This window comes from Felis catus, chromosome A3, assembly GCF_018350175.1.
Source record: "Felis catus isolate Fca126 chromosome A3, F.catus_Fca126_mat1.0, whole genome shotgun sequence".
Lineage (NCBI taxonomy): Eukaryota > Metazoa > Chordata > Mammalia > Carnivora > Felidae > Felis > Felis catus.
This window is the reverse complement of record NC_058370.1, coordinates 14,103,401-14,117,891: the sequence shown is the minus strand read 5'-3', so window position 1 is coordinate 14,117,891 and position 14,491 is coordinate 14,103,401. Positions and strand designations below refer to the sequence as shown.

Here is a 14,491-nt window from a genome sequence, read left to right as displayed (position 1 = left end):
GCCGTGTCTTTGCCACATTGTGGGCACAGGGATCTTCCATCGTTCTATTTTCCTAGACCAGACGTCACAAACTGGAAACCCACAGGCCACCCCCTGCAAAATGTTTTCGCTTGTTTTCTTTTTCTTTTGTCCCCACTAATTTGTATTTGTTGCCTACACGTAAAAATTGGGCAATTTCACATGTAAATCCAGATTTGTTTACTTCTTTTGAAAAATCAGAAGCCCTGACGACATTTGACTCATTTCTAGGTGACAGAAGTTGGCTGGAACTGAGTAGCATCGTATCAGTTCGGAATGCTTTTGGCTTCTAGTAACAGAAGCCCAACTAATGTTGGCCTAAACCATAGTAACATTTGTCGTGTATTTAGCAAGAAGTCTGACCCCAAAGTTGAATGGGCAGCTCATTTGTATCTTCAAGGACCAGGTTCTTTTCATCCTTCTACTCCTTCAGCCTCAGCATGGCAGCCTTTTGCTTTTACGTTTGGAGCCTCATGTCCCAAAATGGCTGCTATAACTCCAGGCATTACATCCTTATGTCATCCAGGGGTAGAACTGGCAGGGGAACAAAAGAAAGGTCTTTCCCAGAAGCCCCGTGGCCAGAACCTGATTACACAGCCCTCCCGGAACTGCAGGGGAAACTGGGAAAGCGAGGAAAGAAACTGGCAAGGAGGAAGGAACTGGGAATACCTGTGGGGAGCCAGACAGCACCTGCCACAAACTGCTGCCCCCCCTTAGGTAAAACTGTGCATTCCAGTTTGCCACGATCCCCACCACCCCCTAGTGTTTCCCAACACTGTCGCCATGTGTCAGTTGCCATTTACATGGTGGCTGCACCAGCTCCTACCCTCACCTCCCTCTCCTGTTGGGCCCAGAAGGTTTTGAGGGCTGCCTGTCTCAGACTCCCATGGAGGAAGGGCTCGCTGCTTTCTCAGCAGCTGTGTGTGGGGACAGAGGATCCCTCTGCCCCAGGACCCCCTATTCATTCTCTACCCACCCCCTTGCCTTCCCTCTTGGCCTGCCCCGTTTCTCCAGCCAGGAAAATCCCCCATCCACCCACAAGAATCCTTCTTCCCTTGTATTTCTTAAGCCGTTTTGCCTACATCGATCTAATTCTTAGTTGGCCAACTGGGGCCAGTCCACAAACTCACTGGCCTGTGATAACCTAAGTACAGACCTGAGAGTAAGCGAGGGAGACTTTCCCAGCAGTTAAGTACTAAATCCTGGGCCAGGCACAACCCAGCACGCACCCCCAGGCTCGTCCCAGCACCGGGTGCAGACCCGTTTGGGACTTGTGGTGTCCCAACTCCCATGCACGAGGCATGAGTTGCATGCTGGCTGTGCAACCATATCTTTGTTAAACTGGCCCTTCGCCGACAGTTCGAGAAGCGTTGGTCTGCGCCTCAAATCCTCCCAGATGCCAGGGCTTAAACTTCAGGACACAAGAGCTGGGATGACTCATTGCTGCTATTTCTTCCACGCACCTCTGCATCCCGGCTCAGCACCCTGGACCCTGATGTGACTGGGAGAAGTCCCAGGTGCCCTGACCTGCCTCCCCCCCTCCCCTCATCCCAGCATGGCTTTCTACCTCTCACTTGTGGTTATGTGGTGAGGAGTAGCCGGTGGAGGAAGGAAGAGTGAAACCAGATCGTCCACCTTGCAGCACCGTGGGAGGGCTTTCTCCGCAGGGACGCGGGGGAGAAGTGTCCAGAAAGCGCACGCCTCTCAGCGTTCTCCTTAGGATCTCTCCATTAAACATCTCCGTGTCGGTAGGGTTCCCGGTTGTCTACTCTGCCGTGTAAAACCTGCTGGCACGTCTGGTGCTGAGTTCGCGGGGAATTCTCCAGAATCAGGGCAGGCGCTGCCACTTTTATGCAGTTAACCTCCCGTCGTGGGGCGGTTTGGGTGTGGTGAGCATGGTCCCTTCCCGGTTTGCATGGAGTGCGTCCCCCTGGGGGCCCCGGCCCTCCGGACAGCAGCAATAAAGGAGGATGTAAGATCCCAGATGCCCCCCACATTGTAAGCGGCCCCCGCGCATGAGTGCTGCTTCGTGAGTTCAGAAAGTGGCACGCGTTGGCTGGGGCAGCCGGGCCCAGCTGGTCCTCCCCGCGTTCAGAAGAGCCTTCTGCAGGGAACCTTGCAGCCTGGTTAGATGAAGCCAGAATACTTCCAACAGAGGGAAAGAAGAGGATGGGAAGGGAACGGGAGGTTGTTGCCGAAGAAGTGGGTGCGAGGAATCCCGGAGACACAGATTATCATCTCTGCTCTCGGGGCTCAAGGCATGGACTGTGCAGGAGTCCTACGTGAGAGGGAAGGGTCCTGAACTTTCTGGGCCTCCCGGTCCCCTTCCTTTGCTGCTGCCTGGGAGGCTGGCTGAGGGACGGTGCCGGGAGGCGGTGGGAACAGCAGCTTTGATTTATTTTTAATGGGGATGAAATTCACAAAACATTAACCATTTTAAGGCATGTGGTTCAGTGGCATTTAGTGCATTCGCAGTGTTGCGTGACCACCGCCTCGGTCTGAGTCCAAGATGTTCTCCTTCCCCCAGAAGGAAACCCCGTTACCCATGAAGCTGTCACTCCCCATTCTTCCCTGCCCCTCGCCCCCAGCAGCCGCTGGCGTACTGCCTTGACCATGTATCGGCCTATTCTGGACGTTTCATGTAAGCGGAAATCCGACAGTACGTGGCCTTGGGGGTCCAGCTTTTTCACTTACGATGTTCCCGACATTCATCCCCGTGGTATCGCCCATCAGGACTTCCTTTTCTTACAGCTAATATTCCATTGTATGGATGTGCCGCATCGTGTTCATCCATTCATCAGCCCCCGGACGTTAGACGTGCTCTGCCTTTTGGCTTTGTGAGTAGCGCTTCTAGGAACGTTTGTGTCCAGGGTATTTTTGAACATCGGGTTTCCACTCTTTGGGGTACGTCCCCGGGAGGGGAATTGCTGGGTCATACGGTAATTCTGCGTGTACCGCCTTCCACAGCCCCTGTAGATCTTACGCTAACGCGCGGCGCACAAGGCTTCCAGTGTCTCCACATCCTCACCGATACCTGTTGTTTTCCATCCTGTATGGTTTGGGGTGTTTTTTTTGTCTTTTTATGGCCAACCAAGTAGGTGCGTCAAGAGCAGTTTCCAGGGGTGCCTGGGTGGCGCAGTCGGTTAAGCGTCCGGCTTCAGCCAGGTCACGATCTCGCGGTCCGTGAGTTTGAGCCCCGCGTCGGGCTCTGGGCTGATGGCTCAGAGCCTGGAGCCTGTTTCTGATTCTGTGTCTCCCTCTCTCTCTGCCCCTCCCCCGTTCATGCTCTGTCTCTCTCTGTCCCAAAAATAAATAAACGTTGAAAAAAAAAATTCTTTAAAAAGAGCAGTTTCCAGCTCAGATGCGGCCCAGCGAGCATCGGAACGTTCCCAACACCGAGTTTCTGTAAATTAAGTAACACTATGTTAGAGGGTCGACAGCAGCATTGAAGAAGTCACTATATAAGACAACGTGTGGTGCTGGGGACGTCTTTACTTGGCATGGAGGCCCACCCTTGGTGCCGTTCGCCCAGGACTTCACGTGTTCACCGTGGGGAAGGACCAGGGGCTTTTCCTGAACCCAGTGTAAGATGCAATAAAAATAAACCTCTAGACCTTGCATTCTGAGTGGGGCTGTATCCCCCAAAAGGAGCAAACACTGCTTCTCAGAGCAGGGGCGAAAACGTCTTACTCTTTTCGTGTTAAGCACAAATCTACGCCAATACCCTAAATAGATACGCGGTGTATCTACAATATTAAAATTTCGTAGGAGAAGAGGTAAGTAGAGGGAAGCATTTCAAAAAGGATGGGCCAGTCATGAAAAAAGAAGAAAAAAAAAAACCGGTTCAGAAACAATCAAATTGTTTTAAGAGTCCGGATTTTTTTAGTATCAGACTGAGCAAGACGTTAGAAGTTCCTACACGCCGTCTCCCGGGGTCTGTAGTCATCTCATCGGGAAGCGTTCAGTAGCGCTGTGCTAACACATCACTGCGTTTTGATCTGGAGTTATCGTACCTCTTTGGGTATCTATCCACTTGATCGTGTTCTGTCTCCTCCCTGAACGTAAGTAAGCATCAGCCTCTTACTTCCTGCCATGCCCACAACGGCGCCTGACACAGGGATGCTTGGTTGGTCACTAGGATGTGTGTTGTTGACTAAACGGGTGAGTCTCCTCTTGAAATTGTTCTGCTGATGTGGTCGTTGTGGTCTGCAAATGTGGCAGGGGTCCAGGCTCCTTACGTCCTGATGCTCAGCCGTGCGATCCAGGAAGACCCTCCTTTGCAGGGAAAGGGAGGCCCCGCCCCTGCCCTTGAAGGGCACAATCAGGAAGTCGCACACATAAACTTGCTCCCCTCCCCTTGTCGAGAGCGCATCACATGGCCACGCCATCCACAAGGGAAGCTGGGAAAGGCAGTGTTTTATTCTAATCGGCCGTGTGCCCGGCTTCAAAGCGGAGACAGAAGGGGTGAATGGATATTGGGGGACCCCCGGCGGGACCCGCCACCATCACCTTAAGACAGGATGTTTTCCTCACCTTCCCCAGCCCTCCCATGGGCACCCCGCCAACCAGATGGAGACATGAAGCCGGTGTTTTAACATCCCAGCTCGAAGTGGGTCCGTTTGGAAAAACCCCCGCAGAGACCACATATTGTGGCACGAGATTTCGGGGGCCGCGTGGCCCGTCCTCCCGGGTCCCGTCAGGCATGGGACGGACTTCTCCCTGCAGGGGCTCTGGGGGTGCCCTCGGCACACCACGCGTTGTCCGGGCGTCCGTGCTCCAGATGCCCCTGGGTCACAAAAGGAAAACAAACACGAGGCCGTTTGGGAGAAAGGATACCGACGGACAAGATGGAGGAGAGGGTGGCCTGTTTGTTTTCAGACCCGCCCTCCGTCGTCATTAGGTTGCCACGGAAGAAGCGAGAAATCAGAAGAGAAAACGCTGTGGCAGCCAGGCAACTTCCTAGGGCAGGTGGGTTGCTCAGTTCAGCAGGTAGGGTCACCGTGGTACCCATAACCCAAAAATGGCTTCGAATGGAAGAGGCCGGCCTAGACCTTCTGCTGGCCACGCCCGACAGGCCACGGAGGACAGAATGGGATGCCAGCGTGCCACACTGTGGTGGACAGGTTCTGTGGTTTCTGGCCCTGGGACGGGCCCCCCACGTCGCGGAGACTGGGAGAGGAGGCCCAGCTGTGGCCGTGTTCCTGTCCTCGCTCTCTTCACCTGGCTGCTCCAGCTCCTCCTCAGAGATTAGTGTAGGTGCCACTTCCTCCAGGAAGCCTTCCTGGCCCCGCCGCTCCCCAGCAGGCGTTCCAGAGCGCTTGCCGCCCCCCAGTGCATGTTCTTCTCACCCCTGCATATGGATGTAGTTTATTTTGTAGATTTCGCTCTGGAGCCGTTTCAGTATTTGGTATAATTATAAAACACACTTGAAAAAACAATTCCTAAAATGTGATAGCAAACTGTTAGAAACCCAACTGCGTGTGGAATTGGTGGCATAACCATACAGAGAGGAGAATTTATTTACCCAAAGTTTTGCTTTTTGCTTCTTTTCTTTCTTCCTGATGTTTCAAGATTCCTTTTTTTTTTTTTTTAGTTCCTTTTTTTTAAATTTCCTGTCTGTTTCAAGAACTGCTCGTACCCATCTTTTCAGAGTGTATCTGCTGTGACAGGCTTTCTTAGTTTTCCTTCATCCTATTCCAATTTACTTTAAAAATCATCCAACTGAAAAAAAGAAAAAAGAAAAAGGGGCACCTGGGTGGCTGAGTTGGTTGAGCATCTGACTCCCGATTTTGGCTCAGGTTATGATCCTGGGGTCGTGGGATCAAGCCCCAAGTCAGGCTCTACACTAGGCATGGAACCCGCGAGGGATGCTCAGTCTCTCTTTTTTTCTCTCTCCCTCTCTATCTGTCTCGTTCTATCTCTGTCTCTTTCTCTCTCCCTCCTCTCCCCAGCTCATGCTCCCACTCTCTCTCTAAACTAAAAATGAATCATCCAACTCACCCCATGGAGGAATTCTAGAGTATATAAGTTGTATCCCCAACAAAACAGTTTGCAAAAGAAGCAACAGCACAGAGTGATGTTGAAAACTCGGGTCAGGGAGCACCTGGGTGACTCAGGCAGTTAATCATCCAACTTCGGCTCAGGTCATGATCCCGCATTTCATGGGTTCGAGCCCCATGTCGGGCTCCGTGCTGACGGCTCAGAGCCTGGAGCCTGCTTGGGATTCTGTGTCTCCCTCTCTCTCTACCCCGCCCCCACCCCACCACCGCTTGTGCTCTGTCTCTTCCTCTTAAAAATAAATACGCATTTAAAATGTTTCTTAAAAAAAGAAAAGAAAACTCGGGTCAGACTGCCCGGTTCCAGCCCCAGCAGGTGTCACCCACTCTCTGTGCTGCCTTGTGCACATCACTTAACTTTTCTATGCCTCACTTTGTCCAGAATGCCTCACTTTGTGTCAGAATGTCACCTGACACACAGGCGTCCACCGATATTCCTGTAACCACCCCCTTCCCTCCCTGGGCTCCTGCCTCATTGGCCTTTTTTTTTTTCTCTGTCTCTAACCTGCCAAGTGCATCCCTCCGTTAGGACGTGTGTGCTCAGTGTTTGTGGACACCCCTCCCCCTGGCTGTTTCCATTGCTGGCTCCCTGTCGTTCACGTCTCAGCTCCAGTGTCACCTCACAGACGGCTTGCCTGACCGCCCAGTCTTAAATGACAGCCCACTTGGGGCGCCTGGGTGGCTCAGTCAGTTGGGCGTCCGACTTCGGCTCAGGTCACGATCTCACGGTCCATGAGTTCGAGCCCCACGTCGGGCTCTGGGCTGATGGCTCAGAGCCTGGAGCCTGCTTCCGGTTCTGTGTCTCCCTCTCTCTCTGCCCCTCCCCTGTTCACACTCTGTCTCTCTCTGTCCCAAAAATAAATAAACGTTAAAAAAAATTTTTTTTTAAATGATAGCCCACTCACTCACTAAATAGCACTTTCTAGTCATATCATCTTTAGTCCCATTTTGCAGATGGGGCAAGTGATGCTCTGAGAGCCACAGTCATTTCATTTATTTATTCAGTTCACCACCATTCAGTGTATTTATTTACCACCTCGCACCCATTACAATGGCTGCTATCAAAAAAAAACAAAAAAGAAGTGTCAAGAAGGATGTGGAGAATTTGGAACCCTGGGCGCTGTGAGTGGGAATGTAAAATGGTGGACCTGCTATGGAAAACAGCAATAGGTTCCTCAAAAAAAAATAAGCAGTCTTGGGGTGCCTGGGTGGCACAGTCGGTTAAGCGTCCAACTTCAGCCAGGTCACGATCTCGCGGTCCGTGAGTTCGAGCCCCGCGTCGGGCTCTGGGCTGATGGCTCAGAGCCTGGAGCCTGTTTCTGATTCTGTGTCTCCCTCTCTCTCTGACCCTCCCCTGTTCATGCTCTGGCTCTCTGTCCCCAAAAAAATAAATAAACGTTGAAAAAAAAAAAAATAAGCAGTCAGATCGCCATATGACCCAGTAATTCCACTTCTTTTTAATGTTTATTTATTTTTAAAATCTTTTATGGTTTATTTATTTCGAGCGAGAGAGAGCAAGCATGAGTGGAGGAGGAGCAGAGAGAGAGGGCTAGAGAGAGAGCCTCAAGCATCTCCCTGATGGGGGGCTCGAACTCACGAACCGTGAGATCGTGACCTGAGCGGAAGTCAGTCCCTAAACTGACCAAGCCACCCAGGTGCCCCAGAATGTTTATTTATTTTTGAGAGAGAGAAAGAGAGACAGAGCGTGAGTGGGGGAGGGGCCTGGGCGTGTAACCGAAAGAACTGAAAAGAGGGTCCGAAAGAGGCGTTTGTACGCCTGTGTCCTTAGCAGCATTATTGACAACAGCCAAAAAGCGGAAGCAATCCACGTGTCCACCGACAGATACATGGAAAAACGACATGTGGTGTCCGGCCTCAAAAAGGAAGGAACTTCTGACACCTGCCACAGCACGGACGAACCTTGAAGACGTTACATTACGTGAACGAAGCTATTTACAAAAGTACAAATCCTAGGTGTTTCTGTCTCCATGAGGTTTCCAGAGCAGTCACATCCGTGGAGAAAGCAGAGGGGTGGGTGCCGGGAGCTGAGGGAGGGGAGGAACGGGGAGTCACCGTTTAATGCGGATGCAGTCCTGGCTTCGCGAGATGAGAAACGTTCTGGGGACGGATGGTGGGGAAGGTCGCACAACCGTGTGATTGTGCTTCATGCCAGTGAACCGTAGGCTTGGAAATAGTTGAGATGGTAAGTGTCAGGTTATGTACGTTTACCGCAATTTTCTAAGTAAGTCTCTTTAACCACAGTTGTGAAGAACAAGAATCTGTACTCTATGTGCTATCTTACTCGCTGCTCACCGCAGTCCTTTGATGAAGGAGTTACTGTACTCGTCAGTCGACAGAACAGAGCGGCAGAGAGATTTGGTATACTGCCAAGGTCATGGCTCCGTCCCAGCCTGTCCGCCCTCAAACCACCCGTCTGCCAAATCTTTCTCCTCCCCGTCCCTCTCTGACTGCAAGAAACCTCACCTGTACCCATTCCTCCAACCTGCAGGCACAGCGGGGATCTATCAAGGAGCAAACGGGCTGACCAACGCGGCTGGATTCGGAAGTGTGCACCAGGTAGATGTCGCTCGCCACCACTCGTTTTCCCTGTTCTTTCCTTAAATCGCCCCCTTGACTCAGGGCATCCCAAGAGCCCACTCCTGCCCACCACCCCTGCCAGAAATGCAGTCTCTTACTCCCTGGGTTTGAAGACCACAGGAGTCAGGCTGTGCAAAAGGCCATCGGAAAGGTAACAGCATAGAGACAGAGAAATTGGAATTATCAGCAGATTTCCAAGATGACATAGGCGATATTATATACTCCCCCTTGACCTGAGCCCGAGACGCCCATTGACTGTTGAATCTCGAACCTGTGAATGCAAACACATGTGCTCCCCTGCCAAACGTGACCTCCTCGAGCACGAGAACCCCTTGTCTTTGGTTCTGCATTCCGGTGCTGAGTGCCCGGCACACAGTGGGGGCTTTATAAATGCTCGTTAAACCACACCAGGCCAACCCTGTAAAGGTGAACGCTGGCTAATAGTTTGATTGTCCCGGCTTCACTTAGAGAGTAAATTAAGAGTTAACCGGCTAAGGGTGTATGGGAAGTCTGTGTCCCACTTGTACACCTCTTCTATAAATCTAAAATTATTTCAGAACCAAAGGCGAGCATGTTTTCAGGCTAGCATTAAAACAGAACTACCACGGAGTAGGTGGGCTATGGAATATTTAACGTATTTAAATACGAGGAACATGGGGCGCCTGGGTGGCGCAGTCGGTTAAGCGTCCGACTTCAGCCAGGTCACGATCTCGCGGTCCGTGAGTTCAAGCCCCGCGTCGGGCTCTGGGCTGATGGCTCAGAGCCTGGAGCCTGTTTCCGATTCTGTGTCTCCCTCTCTCTCTGCCCCTCCCCCGTTCATGCTCTGTCTCTCTCTGTCCCAAAAATAAGTAAATGTTGGGAAAAAAAATTTTTAAATACAAGGAACACACTGTTTCTTCTTCAGTGAGCTAAAGAATCTAAATGGTGTAAACCTTGGAAGATTTGAAAATTTGTTTCACACGTCTCTTATATTATTTCCGGGGTACTATCTCCATGGATAAAAACACTTGTAAGTAAGAGCCCTTTTTAAAAAGGTGTGGTTCTTCACCAATAGGAGCTTGTCAAAGACGGAGATTCTCTAAATGCCACCCCCCAGAAATTCTGATTCTGTAGGGCCGAGGTGCGGCCCAAGAAGCCAAACTACCCGCGAGTCCCCGCAGGGTTGAGAAGGCTCGGTTTATGGTGATGGTGGGGCAGAACATTTGGACCAATGACTACCGTGGGAGAGCTGGAGTGTCCGGTTGGTTTAAGCAAAGCTTGATAAAAAGGGGACTGGCACTCTTTTATTTGATGTCCCCGACTTCCTCATAGAAGATTCTGGATCCCTGATGCTGTATAAGTGCTGCTGTATTTGTACCCCTCATGAACATGTCACCTGGTCTCCTGGGTATGTGTGTAGGGTCTTTGTCCCTCATTCATTGGTTCGTTGATTTGTCTCGTATTTACTGAGTCCCCCTATGTGTCCAGCACTGTGCCATGTGCGAGGGATACAGTGGTGATCGAGACAGACACTGACAGAGCCGCACCCACGTCCCTTAGGGTGCACCTGCTGACCTCCACATGGCAGCCGTGGCAGCCCTAGGGTGGAGGGTGTCCCCAAGAACCAGTGACTAGGGCAGGAGGGAAGTGCCGGGGAACCCCCAACCATTTTCCCAAAAAATTGCACTTGCGGCCTCGTCTTGGAGGTCTGCATCTGGGGAAAGTCCCTGTCCTCACAGAGCTTTTATTCTAGTGGGAGAGACGGGGACAGACACAATAGACCCCCCCTCCCACACACACACACACACAAGGGCCCTCACCACTGGCCTCCTCACTCACAGCCTCATGTGTTTCCCTTTCTAGGACTATCCTTCCTACCCTGGCTTCCCTCAGGGCCAGTATTCCCAGTATTACAGCTCATCCTACAGCCCTCCTTATGTCCCGGCCAGCAGCATCGGCCCTTCCCCACTCTCCACGTCTACCTACGTCCTCCAGGAGGCACCGCACAGCGCCCCCAGCCAGAGTTCCGAGTTGCTCGGTGGTAAGTGCCGTCTCTGTCTCAGGGTCATTGGTGGCTGTGATCTGAGCTTTCATCTGAAGGGTGGACTGGACATAGGTCCCAGCTGTAATGAACTGTAAGGAACTCACCCAGAAGCTAAATCCAGCCCTCACATATATTTTGTTGACTGGAATTTTTTTAAAAATTCTTTAAGAAGGAATTTTTAGATGTATGTCATCAAGATGTACGGGGATGTGCGTGCGTGCGTGCGTGTGTGTGTGTGTGTGCGTGTGTGTTTCATTCCACCCCTGTTTAAAATTTTATCTAAAAATCTCTTGAAAGCAGATCTGAACCTGTTTGCTTAGGTCTGCATTCCTAAGTGACAACAGTTCGCTGTTGTCTGTAATGTCTGCCCCATCAGACGGGGCATGCACAATTCCACATCTGGCCAGTTTCCTTCAAGTTCATTACCTGCCTGGCCCAGGGAGGCACTGGAGTTGGTGAGCCCTGGTCCTCAAAGAAGGGAAACTAGTATTTGTTGCCCGTCCATGATGTGCCAAGCACACATCTGCGTGGTCTTCTCATTTCCACTTATTTATATGCTGATTCGACAAATATTTATAAAGTACCTGCTATTTTCCAAGTGCTCTTTAGTTTAGAAAGTAAAATCAAGTGCAACGTAGACTTCTTGATTTTTTCAGGCAGGAATCAAATAATCACATAAATACACAATTACAAACTGTGGTAAGGAAACTCACAATCCCTACGAAAGCAGGTTTTCAGTCGCCTCCTCTTTGCCAGGTAAGAACAATGAAGATCAGGGTGATCAGTAACTTGCTAGTAATTAGCGGAGCTGGGATTTGAACCCAGGCCTGCTGGGCTCCGTAACCAGTGCCCCTGGATACTCAGTAGCCACACGTAGCTGAGATTATGTTCTCTAAAACCCATCTGAGAACAGAAGGGCAGCGGCCTTCAAACCTTGGTTCTCTCTCATCGAGAATTCTAGAATGTTTTAAAAAATCCTCATACGTGTGCCTTTCCAATAGCATAACAGTCTTATTAGGAATCCCTTTTACTGGTCAGGATGTTTTGGCTTCAAAAGATAGAGAATGCAATGCAAACTAGTTTAAGCAAAAAAAGGAATTTTTAGGTGTATGTCATCAAGATGTACAGGGATTCGGGGCTGGGTCCAGGGGTTCAGATGATAATGTTGGGACTCGGTCTCTTTGTTCCTCTGGCTCTGCATTTTCCTGGGTTCATTTCACCCTCAAGCAGGCCTTCCCATTATGGTGGCAAAGATGGTCACCAGCTGCTCCAGGGTTCAGTCCTGCCTTCTTATCTACCCCTCAGAGAGTTCTTCCTTCCTAACAGCTCCTACCAGAGGTCCCAGGTAATGCCCCCGTTGGCCCAGCTTAGGTCACATACCTGTCCTCACACCAGTCTCCGTGACAGTGGATGGAATGCTGGATGGGACAGCAGACTTGGGTCTCATTCCCACAGCTGGAGCTAGAGTTGGGTCATCCCCACCCAGGCCATGTGGACTGAGTGAGGGAGAAGTTGTCTCCCAAGGAAACCCAGAGCCCATTACCCAGAGGAAGACGGAAGAGACGCGGGGTGGGCCAAAGTGACAGGTGTCCCCTACCTATGGAACCCACCTAGATTAGGAGCAACGTGTGGGAGAGTCCATGTGCTGGCCCTTGGGTGATGTACGTCCCTTTACAACTCACTCACCATTCTGTTGATTCCTTCATTCCTTCCATAGATCTATGCACATATCTTCTCTTTCGTGCAGTGGTTCAGGCATAGTATCATTAAATGACATGACAGCAAGTGAATTAGAATGTCCAAGTGTGAAGAAGAGGTCATTGCGCTTTGTTCGCTTTTCTTTCCAGTGGGTTTTTCGGAACCCACTGACTTTTCTGGCTTGTAGAAGCTGAGCTGGCGTGACAGTGTGTGGACAGTCAATACATACTGGTTGATGTTTAGAACAAGAGCAAGAGTGGAGACTTCTTTTGTTCCTGGGGTTCTTGGTGCCGCTGTTGCTTTTAGCCCTTATATTTTCCATCCCTGGGGACACGTTAATTATCCTTGGTTTGGTGACAAATAGAAACAACATAGCCAGGCATTTTTAAGTCAACTTTTAAGGAAGTTTAAGGCTGGAGCATTGATTTTGATCATTGTGATTTCATCGCAGAGTATTTAATGAATGCATAGTACCTACGTAACAAGTTCCAAATTGCTTTCTTTGAAGCGGATGAAATTTAGCAAACTTTTCTTGGTGGCCAAGAATGTGGCCACTGCAAACTGGCTCCAGAGAGGAAATATAAGCAGGAAATCCTCACGTAGACGCCACTACCTATGTATAATTTGGAACTGGATTCCAAAGACTGACTTCCCAAGAATTTGGGGTATGTGGGAAGGGTATCTTTGTTCCCCCTCAAGAGCAAACATAAAGGTTCATTGTGTCTCTTTGAAATTTTTCTTTACTGTTTCCCCCTGTTCTTCATTTATCCTTTAGTCTAAGGTTCAACAATAAGTGCTTGAGATGGTTTTTACTGTGTGTCTAACAAGCTCACATAAAATCTAATGACATAAATAATCGTCAGCTATAACTGAGGTCTCTTGCCTCTTTTCCCCAGTGTCTGTTATAAAGGAAGGGCATGTAAGCATGCATGTGTGCACATGCACACACGCACACACACATGCACTCTCTTAAAATTTCCCATAAAACCCCACTTTTGAAATTATCCAGGATCTCCTTGAGTGGTTGGCTCCAAATTCCAGAGCCTCAAGAGGTTTATATATTACCGACAGATCATGCTCGCTCTCTGCATTGCCTGGATACAGTATCCTGATGCTCTTCTCCACCCCCAGCCCCCAGCCCAGTCTTCACTCACATGTATTAACAGTCATATGAAGTCCCGACAATTTACAGATGATTGCAGGGCAATTTGCTGGTGTAGAGGGCAAAATCTAAACATACGACGTTACTCAAGAGAAAAGACAAATTAGTAGTGGTTGCTTAAGGACTTTTTTTCTTTTCAAACTTTTAAGTATAATGCAGATTATCTAAAAAGATAACTGGACAGACATTGGAGCTCCTGTCTCACAGGCCTTTGGACTCTAGGGCTTACACCAGTGGGGCCCAACCCCTCCAGAGTCCCCCTGCCCCTAGTTCTCAGGCCTTAAGCCTCAGACTGAATTATACCACTGACTTTCCTGGTTTTCCAGCTTAAAAACAACAGATTGTGGGACTTTGTGCATGAGCCAGTTACTATCATAAATCTCTTCATACACATACACACACACACACACACAAATGTATCCTGTTGGTTCTGTTTCTTGGGAGAACACTGACTAATACACCATGGGTCAAAGAAAAGAAAAGGAAAATTTTAAAGTATTTTGAATGTAATGAAAATGAAAACACAACATGTCCAAAATTCATAGACTCTCATTTAAAGCCGTATGTAAAGGGAAATTTATAGCACAAATGCTTGTGTTAGAGAAGAAGAATAATTTCAAGCGAAACACCTCATCTTCCACCTTAAGAAACTAGAAAAAGAAGAGCAGATTATCCTCAAAGTAAAAAGAAGAAAGGAAACAATAAAGACCAGAATGGAAATCAATGAAATGCAAAAACAGAAAATAGATAGGCTGATACAGGAAAAAAGAGAGAAGACACAAGTTGCTAATAAAATGAGAGCAGTGACATCTCTACAGACCCTACAGATATTAAAAGGTTAGTAATGCAATTTTGTGAACAACATCATGCCAATAAATTCAACAACTTAGATGAAATGGACAAATTCCTTACAGGTCAAAAACTTCCAAAACCCCC

General features: G+C 49.5%; 1 protein-coding gene across 4 annotated transcripts in view; it reads left to right on the top strand.

Moving 5' to 3' along the window:
* The window catches only part of EYA2 (EYA transcriptional coactivator and phosphatase 2), a 266,177-nt gene that overhangs the window by 157,873 nt on the left and 93,813 nt on the right, over positions 1-14,491 (top strand). For all 4 annotated transcript variants that reach the window (XM_023251154.2, XM_023251153.2, XM_023251155.2 and 1 more), the window contains 2 exons: positions 8,584-8,651; positions 10,515-10,692. In XM_023251154.2, coding sequence (XP_023106922.1) covers positions 8,584-8,651; positions 10,515-10,692 — 246 coding nt within the window. The remainder of the gene's footprint in view (positions 1-8,583; positions 8,652-10,514; positions 10,693-14,491) is intronic.